This window comes from Etheostoma cragini, chromosome 19, assembly GCF_013103735.1.
Source record: "Etheostoma cragini isolate CJK2018 chromosome 19, CSU_Ecrag_1.0, whole genome shotgun sequence".
NCBI lineage: Eukaryota > Metazoa > Chordata > Actinopteri > Perciformes > Percidae > Etheostoma > Etheostoma cragini.
The window spans coordinates 13158388-13171823 of NC_048425.1; the positions used below are offsets into that span (position 1 = coordinate 13158388).

At 39.3% G+C, this 13436-nt stretch overlaps 1 protein-coding gene across 7 annotated transcripts in view; it reads right to left on the bottom strand.

The window, feature by feature from the left end:
* Positions 1-8622: 8622 nt before the first annotated feature.
* Positions 8623-13436, bottom strand: part of LOC117934569 (phospholipid-transporting ATPase ABCA1-like) — a 186270-nt gene continuing 181456 nt past the window's right edge. For all 7 annotated transcript variants that reach the window (XM_034856320.1, XM_034856319.1, XM_034856324.1 and 4 more), the window contains one exon: positions 8623-10676. In XM_034856320.1, coding sequence (XP_034712211.1) covers positions 10548-10676 — 129 coding nt within the window. In that variant the 3' untranslated portion in view covers positions 8623-10547. The remainder of the gene's footprint in view (positions 10677-13436) is intronic.

Below are 13436 nucleotides of genomic sequence, written 5' to 3' on the forward strand. Positions count from 1 at the left end.
GCAGATATGGAGGACACAAACCGAAAACACAACATCCGCATTGTTGGGCTGACCGAGGCGCTAGAAGGTGCTAATGCTATCCAGTGTCTCTCACCCTGCCTAAGTGGCTCCAGAATCTAGCTGATGTTCAGATAGAGATTATGAGAGGCCACCGAATCTACAGTGATAGCCCAAAGAAGAATAGCACTACCAGCTGCACGTTGATTTTCAACGTTCACCGTTACACAACCTGGCAGGCGATCCTACACGCTGCAGAGATCCCCGTCATTGAGGGCCAGACAATTCAGCACGGATTCAGCACTGGTCTAGGGTCTGGATTATTTCCTGCTTTATCTGAAAACGCTAAAGATCAGAGTTGGGCCCAGTACAGAGCATTCAACTCCGCCGGGGGTGCTGAGCACTATGTGAACCGGGCTGCGCCCCGTCCTACTACTGCTGTGGCCGTGGAGGAGGATCAGGACTGCAACAACTGCCTGATGAACATGGACCATTAGTTTGTCTTGTTCTCTTAATGTGTCCTGATTATTGACACACTCTTGTCTGATATGATCACAGAGACGGGGTTTCTGAATGCAATGTTGACCTAGTCGAATATGGCCTACTCTCCAGGCAAACGTTTCCCTTACAATGTGCTTACTGCTGGGTGCTTTTTGTTTCTGTTGATGAGAAATTAGTTTATTTTAATGTTAATCTAATATGGAACCATAATGTGACTTTCAGGTAATTATGGGCTGGTGTTCCATTTTTGGTTGCCCCAAATCCAATCATGATCTTAGACTTATTTTGAGTGTTAGCCTCCCTGGCTTTGTTTCACACCTTTCTTTCACTTTCCTTTTTGTGTCACTGTCTTGTATGTTCTTGTTCTGTATTTTACATTGTTAGTGTAATGAGGGACTTAACTTTGGATTCACTGTTGTGGGGATTTAACAAAACGAAAGACAGTAGTAATTTCTACATGTACTCTCATTTAGAACGCAGCTTACTCGATAATGGGTGATCTTTCACTTTTAGTTGGGAATTGTGGCAGACTGAATGCTCCTTGTAAACGAGCCAGCACTCTGGTCTTACTAAGAAAGAGAAATGTTGACATTGCATAATTACAGGAGACACATTTACTCGGGAAAGGGAAGTTTGGGGTCCCCTGCTGGAGCTGCTTCCCTCCCAACCCCATACTGAATAAGCGGATGAAGATGGATGGATGGATGGAGGGATGGACATTTATTGCAGGTGGACACCGGCCCATTAGCCAATAGATTCTATCACACTATTGCATCCTCATCAGCGAGCTCAAAAGCAAAAGGAGTGTCCATTGTTGTCAAACGGAATCTCCCACTTACATGATACAGACAGGATTGTGGTCTCCATAACAGAAAGTGGTGCTAGAAAAATTGCACTTGTGTCAGCTTATGCGCTTAATGTTTTTGATGGGAATTTCTATAATATGCTTACCAATCAAATGCTAAAGTTAATGGACTGTTCTTTTATTTTCTTTTGTGTCACCACTATGCATTCGTAACACTCAGTATCATCGCTCATTATATCTCTTTATTTTTAGATAACCCCTGTGAGGAGTATGGAAGCTTATAAGGCTTTAAAATTAACTGGTCAGAGTCTGCACTACTTCATTTAAATGACTGATCGCAACTCAACCATCTCTTCTGACATCCCCATTGTTAAGCAGTTTAAATATTTAGGCACTGAGGCCTTCCCCTGCTTAAACCAGATCATTAAACATAACTATTCTGTTGCTCTGAAGAGCGTTTTGAAGGATATGGAAAGATGGATGGGTCTCTCTATGTCTATTCAAGCCCGTATCTCAGTGGTTAAAATTTATGTTTTACCCAGGATTAATTTTGTGAGCTCTATGCTACCTTTCTCCCTGCTGGCTACTGGCGTAAACTACAATCAGCGGTATCCAAATTGATCTGGTAAGGAAACGGTTGGACTTAAGATGTCTACTCTACAGAGGAGGAAAGAGGATGGTGGCTTTTCAGTTCCTTTAACTTTAAACATTATTTCTTGTCCTTTGTGTTGAGGCCCCTTCTTACTTGGCTAAATCCAGATTGCTGGTGTACTTTAGAAAGTGGTGTGACAGAGCCTCGGTCACTCCATGACGTTCTTTTTGCCAATATTTCAAACAAACAGTGCCAGCTATGCTTTGGCCCCATTATCTCATATCTTATCAAGACTTGAAGATTAGCGGAAACATACTGCAGTGTAGCTTGCAACTGGCACACTTTTCCCCCCTTATTCAATAATACAGCACACTCCTGATTGGTGATAACAGCTTCCCCAGTGAGAACAAGGGGGAGTTCATTGTCTAAATGACATTTTTTTGTGAGGTTAGCTTGTTACCCTTCTCTCACTTACAAAATTTATTCAGTCTACCACGTTCCTCTTTATTCTTTTACCTTCAGTTAAGGTCGTCACTCAAGGCGTACAGTGTCCCCTGGCAGAGGCTCTGCCCATCCAAATTATACCAAAGTTATTTATTGTGCAGCCTAAAAACTGTGGTATGGTTTGCAGGTTTTATCAGTTCATGGTGATATCTGGCCTCTCTGGCCTTCCTATTGAGAGAATCTCAGCACGCAATTGCCCAGGACCGCGTGTCGATCTCAACTGGCATGATGTATGGTCTAACATTCCAGAAGTATCTCACAATCCAGACCATCAGAAGATTAACTACAAATTCATTCATATCATAGGACGTATCTCCCCCCTATGAAAACGCACCACGTGAAAATAATGAACAGCCCCTAATGCACTTTCTGCCCAATTAAAGCTCAAGGTTCATATCTTTACATGTTCTGGGATTGCTCTCCTGTTGGTCAGTTCTGGAACATTATTGCATCCAAAATATCTGCCGTGATTAATGATACTATACCTGTTTCTGTCAATGTTTTGATTCTGAACAATCTGTCTGCCTTTCAGCTCGCTAAAGCTCAAAAATGTGCTGTGTTTACAGGACTTACAGCTACTAAGAGAATGATTGCAACACACTGGAAACCACCTCATGACTTGTCCACTCGTACATGGCTCTTTTCTTTTTTGGACGTAACATACAGTGTATGGAACTGTCGACGGCGTGCATAGCTGGAGCCCCGGGAAGGACTTGGCGCAGCATTGCTGACTCATTGAAGTCCATGCTGTTAAAATGTGCTGCAGCCTTTTCTTTTCTTTACGTATGTGACTGGTCCCTTGTCTTGTGTCAGTATGTGTGTGTGTCCGTTTGTGTGTGTGTTTCTGTATGTGTTGATTTGTCTCCCTCCCTCCAGTTCGTTGTGTTTTGTGGCCCTGGGACGGGTTCCTATTTCCAGTGTGTTGTTTGTAACTGTTCGTGAATGTTATTTTTTGTGAATATAAAAATGAAAAGCAAAACAAATTTGATCACAAAAAAATACTTTTCATCTATGGGTTGAGTGATAGATTATTTGACCTAGACCACCTGCAGGAAGGGACGCGTGACTTTCCTGGCTCTCTGCAAATGCAATGTTGGGAGCAACAGCTTAGAAAATAGACTCGACTGTGGTGCATAACTTAACAGGTTTGTTACTGAAATGTTATCAACTTTAAATTTGTATATCTTCATATGTATTTCTTGTGATGTTACCTTGTGTGTTTGGATGTGTAACTATGTATTGTTATAAATGTATGTAACAAAAAGACAGAATTGTGTTTTTCCAAATGTAAATCAAATGCTTTTCTCTCCCAATAAAATGTGATCACATTTGGGGCTGTTCCAGCAAACCCCCCACCAACCTGCAGCTCTATCTTTCAAGCTTTAAAAAGCAGCAGTTAAAATGTATATCTCCTAACTGAAATGATCTTAATTGTAATATGTTTAATATTCAAATCAAATCCCCTTTGGTGTCTAATTTTGTCCATGCATCTGGTTTTATGTCTAAAAACATCAAATCATAGAAAGAAATCCCAATGTTGAAAAATTTCATGAGACTATATTAACAAGTCTTATTTGTCTGGAAATCCAGAGTTCTCGCGAGAGCACAACTTGAATTTGTTCAGCGAGTTATTCTGGCATCAAGTAATGCTGCTCATTAACTATGCCATTGTAGCCGAGCTGCACCAATCACATCGGTGAATCTGATATAGGCGGACAAGAGGAAAGCTGCACCAATCACATCTGTGTATATGAGATGGGCAAGGCCAGAGGCGAGCTGCACCAATCACATCACATATAGGCGGGCCAGAGGTAAGCTGCACCAATCACATCGGTGTATCTGATGTGGGCGGGCCAGTGGCGAGCTAGACCAATCACATTGGTGCATCTTTCAGATTCTGGCTTTCCAGGCTACGTCTATGTCCCTTTTGCAGAGACAAGACCACACACCTTTATGGAGACAAATAGGTAAATAACTTATTTCATACATAAATAACAAAACAATAATCAAACAAGTGTTTAAAGAAAGTTCAAAGTTAAATACACAAAGCAACCCAGAACCATAATTAGGTCTCAAAATAGCTTTCTGATCACATCAAAGGCTTTAAAAGGGCATTATTTCAAGATTTGGGACACTTGCTATCCCCATGTCAACTTCTTTACTTTTAAGTGAGGAACAGCTTCAGGCAGCACATTGTTATAGCCAAAGGCCATGTGAATATTATAGGTGTTTTACGTTTTAATTCAGTAAAAATATAAATATTTGATTTAGTATTGTAGCCTCCAAAGATTTTGGATCTTGAAATTGTATAAAAGTATCCTACTTTAAAAGTCTGAGTTAAAACTGTTTTTCAGTTTGGCTACATTAGTGAGCTGTAATGCATTTTGTCAAAGGATGTCTCCAACAACATCAGCAAGGTTAATATTAAAATGTCACACGTCCACTAAACACCTTCGTCTGTAGCAGCATTATGCCTGTTGAAAAATGATCAGCCCACTGCTGGCACTGCAGAGACTTTTTATTATTTATTGAATCCAGGAGATATTTTCATATAGTTTGGACTACCAAAATGCCTTTATTTGACAGGACAGCTGAACACTTGAAAGGGGAGAGAGAGGGGGGAACGACATGCAGCAAAGGGCCGCATGTTGAAGTCAAACCTGCGGTCGTTGCGTCGAGGCATAAACTTATATATATGGGCGTGTTCTACCGGGTGAGCTACCCATGCGCACATAATGTCTAATTTGTTTAATTAATATTTAACATTTAGGGTCTCCATAGTCCAAGTACAACAAAGCATTTCAAGATTATATAAGATCAAACATTCTGAAAAAGGAAGCCACATCTTTCTAATGAGTTCAGTTGAGACTATGACAGAGAAGGGTAATTAAAAAAACATGAAAACATACTAAAATATAAGATAGGAATAATCACTTGACAAACAGAAAGTACAAGCTGCTCCGAAGTGTCTCTAGTAGCTTAACTGCAGTGAGATACACAGAGACACAGACGATTACTACCTATTCTAGGCAGACTATATAACAGGTAGCCCCAAGCAAGAACAGCAAAGGATGATTACATTCTGAAAGGGTAAAAGGAGATTTCTGTAAAGCACGCCTGCCGAGCAGATCATTGAATCTCCTCTAACTTCTGTAATCTTCCCATTTCAGTTGACAATTCCTTCTATTTTATTCTTTTAACTTGACACTGAGATCAACAAAATGTTGAGTCATGGAAAAGCACAGCATAATGTATGTCAGAGCTAAAAAAAAATCATATCGGTGTAATACGTGGCTGTTTGCAATCTTGTGAACTAAACTAAAGCCGAATAATTTGATGATGAATTAGGATACACTGCCAGAGACACGATGACAAACTTCATCAGAAAAACAAAAGCTGGTGCAGCATTCAATTCACTGGAATGGAAAATACCTTTTATGTTTGTCCTGGGCGTACTTTCCCACTTTCTATTCGATCATTTCATACCAAATACTAATGCTTCCTACTGCACAGAAAAACTAAAAAATAATATATATACAGTTTATATTTAATGAAAGGCCTTTCATAGTTTGGACTGCATGGGAAAAACCAGGCCTGGCTCTGCATGTTTAAAAATATACAGTATACTAATGAAAAACCACAGTGAGAGAATGGCTCATATGAAATAATAGCATGCACGCTCAGTCCTGTACACCCAACTCTCTTGCTCTGTAATGGAACCTCTGCTCATAAATCTTCTCAGTATTACACTGGGCCAAAATGTGCGAGGGAATAATGCTGGAATGTGACAAGTAATCTTACCTTAAGAAACAAGGTTTAACATCTCTGTGAAGTTCCCAGCTGACTGATTGCCTCTGAGCCTCAGACGTCCTAATTAGCAAAGAAAGACGAGAGGTGTGATAAACGCAGAGAGACCCAACATAAAGTCTCAAGTTAAACCATATACATATACAGTACTGTGCAAAGGTCTTAGGCAGGTGTGAAAAAAAAATGCTGTAATGAATGCTTTCAAAACTATAAATGATTATTTATTTTTCATCAATTTACAAAATGCAAAGCAAACAAAGGAAAAATCGACATCACATCACTATTTGGTGTTACACCCCTTTGCCTTCAAACCTCAATTTCTTATAGGCACACTTGCAAAAAGTCAGGCGACGTTGAGGGTCGTAGCTGCAGCAGTCGGCCAAGGACTCTTAATGCAGCAGATTCAATTCAATTCAATTTTATTTATAGTGTCAAATCATAACAACAGTTATCTCGAGAAACTTTACAGATAGAGTAGGTCCCAACAGTTCTAGTAGTTTCCTCCAGAGCAAGCAACAGTGCGACAGTGGCGAGGAGAAACTTCCTTTTAGGCAGAAACCTCGGTCAGACCCAGGCTCTTGGTAGGCGGTGTCTGACGGGCCGGTTGGGGTTAGAATAAGAGTGAAAATAAAAAAAATAGAAAAAATAGTAGTTTGTAGCAGTTCTTTGTAATAGTTCATGGCATAGCAGGGCACTGTGGGCACTACAAGGCACAGCAGGATGCAGCTGGGCACCGCAGAGTGTAGCAAGATGAACATGGCATCGCAGAACGTGGAGCGGGACCATGGCGACACCTGCCACCACAATCCTGGAGCCTCTCCGGTCCAAGGGAACATGCTGGGAGAAAAGAACAAAAGGACTAGCAACAACATTTCTAGGACATGGATGCACATAAATGGAAAGAAAGAAAGATAGAGGAGCTCAGTGTGTCAAAGAAAGTCAGGAAGGTCAGGAGGGTCAAAGTGTGGGATAGGATACAAACCCTGGTTAGGGTAGGGGGAGAAACAGTTGGGGTTAGGGTCAGGAAGGTCAAAGTGGGGGATGGGATACAAACCCTGGTTAGGGTCGACAACTATGACGAGAAGCAGGTGGGCCGGGGTGGGCGGACACTGCAACTCCTCACTCCCTAACAACATTCAATTCTATGTCCTAACTATAAGCTTTATCAAAAAGGAAAGTCTTAAGCCTAAATGTGGAGACGGTGTCTCCCGAACCCAAAGTGGAACCTGGTTCCACAGGAGAGGAGCCTGATCGCTGAAGGCTCTGGCTTCCGTTCTACTTTTAGAGACTCTAAGAACCACAAGTAACCCTGCATTCTGGGAGCGTAGTGCTCTTGTAGGGTTGTAACGTACTATGAGCTCTTTAAGATAATATGGTGCCTGACCATGAAGAGCTTTGTAGGTGAGAAGAAGGATTTTAAATTCTATTCTAGATTTTACAAGAAGCCAATGCAGAGAAGCTAAAACAGGAGAGATGTGATCTCTTTTCCTGGTTCCTGTCAGAACAGGTGCAGCAGTCGGCCAAGGACTCTTAATGCAGCAGATGAAAACACATCAAGCTTATTTCCCTTCGAAATCTGAAGATGTGCAGCAGGGACATCAGCTCACAAGTGGCAGAAACCAGTAGGACCCATGTACACCCATCTACTGTCCGGAGAAGTCTGTCCAGAAGTGGTCTTCATGTTAGATTTGCAGCCCAAAAAGTCATGTGAGTGTGTGTGTGTTATTGACCACTCATGGTCATTAACAAATGAACAATACATATGCAGCTGAGAGAAAGAGAAAAACGAAAATTCATATGGAAACAGAAAATTCATATACATGCATCTCTATAATTTAGACTGAAACTAGACACTTAAATAGACCAGCCAAGGTTTGACTGTCTAATCCTGAGGGGAAAAAGTTTTTTAGAATTACAAAAAAAAATGTGACTTCTTAATGAATTATTGGAGGGAAGTTGGTCCCAAAAGAAGAGCTACATATTGTGATTTGAATTTAAATTGAGAAAACAATTGGTTTAACCTTAAGACATACTAGATTTGAATTTGAAGGAGAGAAAAAAAGTAAAATAAATTAAAAAGAAACACAGTAAAAGTCTTTGCGATAGCTTGACAAGAAAATATATTCATTGGCAAGCATCTGGCAGACAACATGTGTCTTCCACTCCACTAAATGTGAAATAAAATGCCTTACACACTCTGGTGCAGTCTAAATTCTGGCATCCCATCGCCTCAGGTAAAGGATGGACGTAAGAGGGACTCAACAACTGTCAGCCTGCTACTAAAAACGGCACTCAAATGGAAAGACATGGAGTGAAAGAGAGGACATGACAATAAGACAGCATGTAAAAAGTTCCTGGGATCCAATGAATCAGTGGACAAATACAACAATGTGCAAACATTAAAGTCAGTTGCCTGACAATTTGTGCATGTTTAATCATTTGTCTTGGCATGAAGCAATATTCAGTACAAATAGGATTCATTATTCTTTGCAACGGGCGTGATAGTAATGTGAGGACTTAACACAGCAAACTAATTATGTGGAGGTTGAAAAGTACACCAGAGTGCCTTTGATGGATGAAGTAAAGAAGTATTTACATTCTGAAGTAAGTGCCAAGTAATGTAAGCTGCAAAACAAAAGAGCATTCAGGTTTTTAATCATTAGGACAATTACAATCTCTCTGTGTTGTACAATAAAGAGCAGAATGTTGACAAGAATAAGAATGCAACTATGATTAATTATTTTCATTTACATGTAGATGTAGATATTCCTGAGTCACAATTGCACATTCCTGAGTAAAATATTTTGTCTGAGAAATGCAGTACAGACCATATGACAGTTTTGGATTTTGTTTGTCCAAGTTTGCAATATAATATCTGTACATATTACAGCTATGTTGTTTAATTTAATTTAAAAAAAAATGAATGGCAGATAGGTCATTTTACAATTTAAAAACATTCTTTCTTTTTGTTTTCTGAGTGGTAATCATTGTAAGCTGCATATATCTAAATGGTAAACGTATTAGGCATAGCTATGGTAGCGTAAGGGGTGAGGCTTAGCAATTATTACAATCAAATTGTCTATATACTAGCATAATAAAACATGTTAACATTGTAAATAAAGCATGCTGTTATCCAGGGTCCATTGATTGTTAAAGTGCTTGCAAGGCATGTTGTGTCAAATCACTGTACCTGCATGAGGGGGACTGTGATACTGACCAGTGGCACCATGCCCTGTGACAAAAAAACTCTCAGGGATAGTTTTAGATCCTGCTAATAAGTGCTACATAAAATAGATTTCACAACAATGCAATACAAATTTAAATAAAATATAAATCTGTTGTGGCTCATACATTCATTATATATATTCTTGAGAAATGTTTCTGATATGTGTAGTTACATTCACAAAGGCTCTGGTGGTGGTGGTAGTGGAGGTTTTGCTGGTGGACCAAAGATGTTTGACAGTTGGTTGACTCTGTACTGTCCCACTGCTGTAACCTCAATCCCTTTAATTAAACACCATCTACAGCTGATTAGAGGCTCTTTCAGACTTTCATAGCCAGTACATCTGACAGAGTTGTTATGATTTCTCTTCAGGGGCAATCATTAAAGTCCCTGTCAGCAAATCACAACGTGAGGTAGGAATTCACTGAGGGTTATGTGGTATGGGACAAAAAATTCTGTGCAACAGCAGTTGCCTATTGATATTTAGTGATGTTTCTGTAAATATGTATGTGTGCCCCATATCTGAGCGGATCACACCCACCAATCAGGGCTAGCTCCTCTCTTTTATATAGTTTTACAGTGCAACATATTAACATTATAACCAAGAGAAAACAAACAAATCTCAAATGTAATTACATTTGAAGTTCAAACCTGAGGTATCGCAAATGCTGTGCAATGTAGGATGCTTTCAGATGATCATGTGGTCATGAAATTCTCCCACACTATAATAAGGTAAGCAATATACTCCAAACAAAATCAAACTGGCGTTGTCTCATTTGTTGAGCCTTTGTTAAATATAGTATTCCAACCAAATGGTTGTGTAGACAAGTTAAAATATTCTTATTCAGAAAACAAGGTTTTGGGATTTAATTAAAGACAAGAGATAACTTAGTGAGCTGGAAAGTTGTTTGCAGTGTTCACTCACTGTACACTGTAAATATTTAGATTAGTTGGTTAAGCTTGGGGAGAAATGGTTATAGAAAAAGACAACAAAAACTAGTGTATGTCATTGTTGACCAATACCAGGTATTGTTGGGCTAGGAGACTGAATAAGCCCCATTGAAAGTTGTTTAAGATATAGTGCTGGCCCACTGTAAGTGCATTGTGTCTTATGGGCGTTACACCTTCTCTGCCTCTTGGAAGGTCTTCACAGACTGTAATGGCAGCTCATCTGAAGTGTCCACTGTGTTGTCATAGGCCTTAGAGTCCTCCTCTCCCTGCTGGTGCTTTGCAAAGTTCACAAAGACCTGGAATACCAAGGAGACGATAGTCCTTATTAAAGACAAGATACCATTTTTTTATACTACATAGAGTAGTGAACTCTCTACCAATCTCATTTTTGCCACCCTCTGCCTCTAAAACAAACAGAAATAGTGATACAGACAATGTGAATGAGTTGCCAGACAAGGGCTATGAAGCGTCAAGTAAGCGTCTAGGCTCACACAGTGAATGTCAGTTTGACATCTTTGACCAGCTGAGAAAGAGAATAAAACAATCATTCTTCTCTCTGTGATGCCCGTTTAATGTCAGAAGAAATCAATCCTATGGCGTTCATAAAAGGCTGTGTGTATTTCACTGTGCTGTAAACATCGCTGTAGTCCAGGCTTGTTATTCTCTTACCATTAGCTGTCTGTTGTGATAAAGCTACACAGTTTTTACTCCACATGAAAAAGCAACAAAGAATCTCATATGAAATGATAAGAGCATTGCTTTTTCATTCAAACATTCTCAGTGGCTGCGTGAATAAAATGTGTGAATAACGGGATTGTATTTAAAAACTCAATGAAAGAAAAATAAATAAAGAAGTCACCCAGACTAATTCCATTAGAATATACTCAGACTCCCTATGAATTACATCATTTTTCATAGCTACATCGCCAATAAATTAAATGGGACAGACAGTAAATACATGTTAGAGAGCATTAATGAACAGAAATAAATAATACTGTCCTGTTGTTTTTTGTTGAGCTTTTGTTTTTAAGAAGCTTAGATAATAAAGTGAGAGTAATAAAGATCTGTCCTGCCGGCCTTCAAAGCTTTTGTTTTTAATTAGCCAATTTATATAATCTGTCGTCTTATAGTTTTATGGTACGATAAAGAGAAAAAAGTCTAACAATAGTAAATTCCATTTTTCAAACAAAGGAAGGAGATTTTTCCTTTTGATGTATTAACTGCCCTACTTTGAAATATCTTGTCTGGAAGCTAAAGTGTGGACAGGAGGCATTTTCTATTGCTCTTGTAATAGGCTATATTAAGTTGTGTACATTGAAAAATTAATTTGTTTGAGTCAGGTGACAATCAATTCCACTCTTCTGTTTCTGCATTACGTCTAGAGCTTGAGCTTTGTAACAAGTTTTAGAGGTGCTGGTAGGCAGATTGTTTCTTTTTGGACAGGACCGGGCATTGGTCTCAGTGTTACTATGTTGAGGACGGGTCATCAGACATAGTCCTGCTCACAACCTTGATGTCCTGGTGCAAGTCCATTCAGGAAAGTATTATTACAGCTTAATATTTCCAAATGTGACTTTTTTTCTTTACCTTGGATACACTTAGTGGGCACAAATATTGTTTTAAAGTCACTTTTGGAAGCAAACCAGCACAAATACAGCCCTACTTTATTTGTTGCCCTCAAGCGGCGGAACAGCTGAAGCTAGAGTTAAATGCATGCTCAAGGGTTGCTTGGTGCTAGTAATGAGCAGTTCTCTATTCCAACTCAGTTTTAACTAAGGCGTCATATTGTTTAAACACAGGATTTCACAAAATCAAATTGTTATGCTTCCAGTAAGAATTTGTAGTTCTACATGAGTGGATTATGATTCTTTGTTCACTCCAAGGTATAACAGGATTTTGCCACTTCATATACTGTATTTTCAAAGCATTAGCAAAATGTTTTCCCTACAATAAAACTATAATTTGTATTGGAATTTAGTAGCTACATATGTAGAGCTTCCTGACCTCAAAGCTTGTGGAGCTGGGGGCTAGGTGGGTGTAGAAAAAGTAAAGCAGCAGACTATCTTGTAACTAAGGAGCTAGTTATGCCTGCAGAATGCCTGAGGCTAAAGTATGCTTCTGTGTGTGTGATGTCAGACCATCAACAGTGTGTGTCAAGGTCACAGTTGTCAAAGCATCTTATCAGGGGAGAATGAGTAAGAGGATAAGAATGACAGTAGCAACAAATACAGCCTGCACCCATCTCTCTCGGCCTCCGACCCTGCCACTGGCTGATATTGGCTTGATGTGCTGAGGCATGCACAGCATTTCATATTGATAGTTAGGGGTGTATAGTTTCGCAATAGAATTGTAGAAGTTAGTTGTATTACACTTTCTGTAAGAATCCTAGAATGGTGATGGTATTTCATTTTGTGACTAAGAGGACCATGGTTAATTCATCCCCCGATTTGTGATGGGACTTTCCTCATAATGTACCCTTTCTGTATTAAGCCAACCATCCATTCATGGCCTAAACGTCATGCACCAGTGCTGTTGAGTGGCATTTTTAATAACAGATGGATATAGGCATTAATTACATTGCAGAGGGTACATTTGGGTGTTTATTTGATGCACGCTGAGGCAGAACAGAGTAGGTAAAGGACGTGAATCACCCAATTAACCTCTCCTGTGTACCAAAGGAATTCCTGCTAAATTTAAAATGGCGATTTTTACATACATGTCACCCACATGGTCAAGCTCTGCGTTTAATACGACACCGACTTTAAAATGTTATTTAGCGGAGGTAGAATTCGTTGGTCTAAAAGACGAAAAAATAACTGCACTATGCATTATAAGACATGAGTACATGCCTTGAATGGCATCCCAGTATTATTTTATAGTAAAATACTAAATAATTCACATATTTCTTAAAATAAAAAGTTTCAACTCATGCATACTACATGTAGCAAAATGGTTTTATAAATAATTAAAGCATCAATAGGCATATATTGGCTTGTAAGCACCATTACACATTATCATTTACCCCTAGTAAATATTTCTAAATATATTATTTATGC